This window comes from Habropoda laboriosa, unplaced genomic scaffold, assembly GCF_001263275.1.
Source record: "Habropoda laboriosa isolate 0110345459 unplaced genomic scaffold, ASM126327v1 scaffold1329, whole genome shotgun sequence".
Taxonomy (NCBI): domain Eukaryota; kingdom Metazoa; phylum Arthropoda; class Insecta; order Hymenoptera; family Apidae; genus Habropoda; species Habropoda laboriosa.
The window spans coordinates 567,785-572,134 of record NW_017101431.1 but is presented as its reverse complement, the minus strand read 5'-3'; the positions used below and the strand labels follow the sequence as shown (position 1 = coordinate 572,134).

Sequence of the window (4,350 nt, the reverse complement as noted above, 5' to 3'; positions counted from 1 at the left end):
ATGAAATATTATTTCTGAAATATAATTTTAATTTTTTAGTTTCTTAAGTCATTGCGTAATGTACATTAATCAGTGCTTCAGAACAGTTTGCAGAAATAAAACTTTTATTAGGAAAATAAAGATATTCTTTGATATATTATTCACTAAGGCAGATATAAAAACCAACTGAATTGCCAGATATTGAACACAATTGATAGTTTTCTCTAATTGCATATTCTAATGTGATATTTTTATTTGAATTTAAAGTTTTGCCAAAATATTTACTTTCTTCTGATTATGTTAAAGAAATATGAGTAATGAATTTTTTTAAATATTTAATATTAATTAATGAAATCTAAAGATTCAAATGAATCTGGTTCTCATTGGACTCTTTTTTTTTACCAATTCTTTTATGTTAATGTTAATTTAGGATTATAAGATTATGATTTAACTGTTACCTATTTAAACAGTAGCTATGAATATAAACTGTTGTGTTGTGGACAGAGACAATATTCGACAATAACAATATATATCAAGTTAAACTATATCATAGAAAAGAAGTATTTAGAAAGACATGTTAATATAACTTTTTTTTTGTTTCAGCACATTAAACTAATATTTAAATGTTTGACCATCTTTTTTAATGTATTCTGTGTATACAGGATAGAGAATCCAACTCACCCACCTTAAATAACTTTTAAATTATCTATTTTATAAAAACTTATCGATAGGAGTTGTATAGTTTCAGGAGACACATTACATAACATACAATATGTTTGGTTTATCTAGAAACACTGAAATATCTCATAGACAATTGAAGATTGTATAGTACAAATAGTGTTTCTGCACATGGAATAGTGGCTCAGATTTCAAAATCAACTTAGTGTTTGTTAAGAAAATGATATATTGTTTCATTCATAATGTGATAGCGTTTGTTGAAACGATTTGAACGTGGTGCAACGTTGTCATTTCATTCTACGGAAAATCGTGGAGCGCCAAGGAATCAAGACAATTTATGCTACGCACAACTACGTAAAACTTTATTACGATTTTTCGTAAAATGACTTAGCATTGCACTTTGTTGAGACCGTTTCAACAAATATTGTTCAATTATGAATAAAATAATATGCAAATTTTCTTTTACCGCCCTTAAAATAACAGTATTTAATAAATACAAGTATAATAACCAGCATAGAACAATCAAACATTTCCAGACAAGACATGCCATATTTGAACAAACATTCTACGACAGCGAAGTAAATAACTAACTGAAGCAATCGCATATATGATAGCATTAGATTTGCAACCGTATAGTATCGTCGATGATATCGAATTTCTGTCCTTGCTTAATATTGTCGAACCACGATACGAAATTCCATCTCGTGTAACATTTGTCAGAAATATTACGTATGTATGAAGATTTAAGAAAGGATATTAAAAATAAAACATACAGATATTGAAGAAGACGATTGATTTTTGTTACTTTCATTTTCGATTTAATTTATATTTATTGGGTACTAGCTTAAACTACCCGGCGTTGCCCAGTTTTCTTATAATTAAGAACATTAGCATTTATGGGAATATGAAAATCAAACAATAACGTATTGAAATTAATTTATCTTCTTTATCAGTCACGAACAGAATTGGCACAGCTAGGTTTTAATTATACATATAGCTACAAATAAATCAAACCAAGAAATTTTGTTAATTTTTATATAAATTGCAATTATGCGGTTTATATTTTTTAAAAATTATACATATTGCGTTTTAATTGTTTACATAACAATGAAAAACAATAAAATATATAATAATAGCTGTTTTTCATCGAAACAAAAGTATTGGCACACTTAGAAAACTAGAAATTGTCTAGGAATTTTTATGATGTTGGTATGTTGTTTATACTCGGGAACTTCATGAATTTCAATGACATTCGTTTGTTTTTTATTTAGTCACTTATTTCTATAGAAGAAAATGTTAAAAAGTACAAAACTGTTAAAGTGCTAGTTCTAATTGTTTTTATTTATATTGATTTCTAATGTATTTTATTATTCATATCTATAGTTGTATTACTTCAAAATTTAAGTTTGCATAAGCAAAATAATTTATTATACATACGTAAATATAGTAAATATTATACATGCATTTACGTATAGTTCACAATTTATTATACAAAATTTAATTTTTAAGGTCCAGGCCTACATTTCAGTAAATTATTAAATTTTAGAATATTTTTTATTGAGTATAGTTTATTGATACTGTAGCTGTATCATCAAAATATAATTTTATAATGTAATATTCAAAATCATTAATGTATAATTTTACCTTACTTATTTTTACCTTATCAAGATACTAGTATCACTGTTTTGTATGCATATGTGTACTTTTTATATGTATTATATTTGAAACTGTTTTGATTAAGACGAATATAATTTAATCATATCTTCTTAAGTATTAAAAATGAAGGACGCTTGATAGAAATGTTATTATTTAAATGACTTAATTTAATTGCGTAATCAAGTGCTATATTTTGGTATATGTATTATTATGCTATCGCATAAACGTAGTTTTAATCGCTTGTCGTGCACGCCCGTGAATGCGGCTTTAGGGCTGTCTGAATCTGGTGTCATTTAGCGTCCCGTAGTGTGAATGTTAAAGCACGCCACATTCAAATTGTGCCGCGGTGTAGCCGAAGCGATGAACAAATAATGAGAACCAATCGAATTCATCCTCAGAAAATGTTATATAGGATCTTTAATTTGATTGGAGACCTTTTGTAAAACAAATGCATGTAAGCTTGGGATATGAAAATCAACGACGCCTAGCGACTCATTCAATTTTCCTCGTTCAAGGAGCTTAGACGTATAATCTCGCTTATTCTTGTTCCAAGCAAATTATTTATTAGTTATTAAAAGTTTCAACATTAGATTTTTCGTATTCATTAAATTTCCTAAACTATCGTGATCAGAGTGTTTTGGCGTTCCACGTGCGCAAATTCCGTCAAATTCTCCAAGAACCCACGCAACAGTATATTTAATTCAATTACGACAAATTTCTGTTATATTATGAAGTTTACGAACATAACCTAGAAAACAAACAATAATAACCAGTTTTGGTGAATTTGAAATTCGTTACAGTAGTATTAATTTTGTTTAAAGTGATGAACTAGTAATTAGATAATTTTAAAGTTCTTTGATTAATTATTTGAGGTACAAATTTATAATTACATAAAAGTTTCTAATACTTCCATATCAATGTACTAGAAACTTATGGATAAAATTGTTTTTCATCTGATTGTATTGCAGCATTAAATTAGATAATTTTTATATAGTGCTTACATATGTATAAGAATATAATTTCGCTAAACTAAATCTGCTAAGTGCTCTTTTTTTATAGGAATCAATATTCGATACTATCAATTGATATACGAGCAAATTGTGATTGTATAATGTTTGTCCTGGGAAAATATCTTTTACTGCTATCTTTTCTTTCGTTTATATATAATATTAGTGGTGTTCAAGGTGACCCTACTCCAGTTGTTTTGTGGCATGGAATGGGTAAATTTTTTTTATTGTTTTAATGTCATATATATATTTTATTTAATCCTTGTTAATGTTTATTTTGAAAAATTAAGATGGTAAAGCGTGAATTAAATATATATAAAAGTGATCACTAACATGTAGGTCTTTGTAAGGTTTTTTAGTCTTTATACGTTGTAATAATATAGTATTGAGTGCCAATATAATTCTTATATGTTAATCATTAGGCTGTCTTATCAATAATATTGCTTTGAAAATCTTTATTTCTTTTGTAAAAGTAGTAATAATTATAATTATTTTCAGTAATGTTTTTATGAATTACATTTTCTTGTGTATTATATGATTTTTTAATTTCCTGCTCAAAATGTTTCTAATACTTTACATTAAAAAATTAATCTGGTATTGGTTTTAGCTGACTTGTTTTAAACAAAATTTCGTCATTTACAACAGTACTGTATGAAAAGAAGTAAATTCATGTTAGATTGCAAACTTACAGTGGATGCAAAATAATTCTTATTTAATTTTTTAGGAAGTTGCTTTTATTGTATGAAATTAAGAGTTCTGAAAATGAAAATAAAATTTGGCATGCTTTGTTAAATGTAATCATTTGGTGTATGTCTACCTGGTCAATTCTTCATTATAAATTTCATAGTTATTCAATTTTATTTTAAAACTGTATAAGAACTACTATTCTGTATATCGTATAAAAGTTGCAAAATGTTTTAATGGATTAAGATATGACTGTGCAATAAGTATTATTGATTTGGTGTTGCTCATTGCAATTTACATTTATGATTATTATAAAGGATTTGTTTTGAATGCTTAGGAAAAATCT

At 26.4% G+C, this 4,350-nt stretch overlaps 1 protein-coding gene across 1 annotated transcript in view; it reads left to right on the top strand.

Moving 5' to 3' along the window:
• Positions 1 to 3,424: 3,424 nt before the first annotated feature.
• LOC108578137 (palmitoyl-protein thioesterase 1) overlaps positions 3,425 to 4,350 on the top strand; it is a 9,221-nt gene continuing 8,295 nt past the window's right edge. Inside the window, exon 1 of the mRNA XM_017941402.1 lies at positions 3,425 to 3,533. Within this exon, the coding sequence (XP_017796891.1) occupies positions 3,425 to 3,533 (109 nt within the window). The remainder of the gene's footprint in view (positions 3,534 to 4,350) is intronic.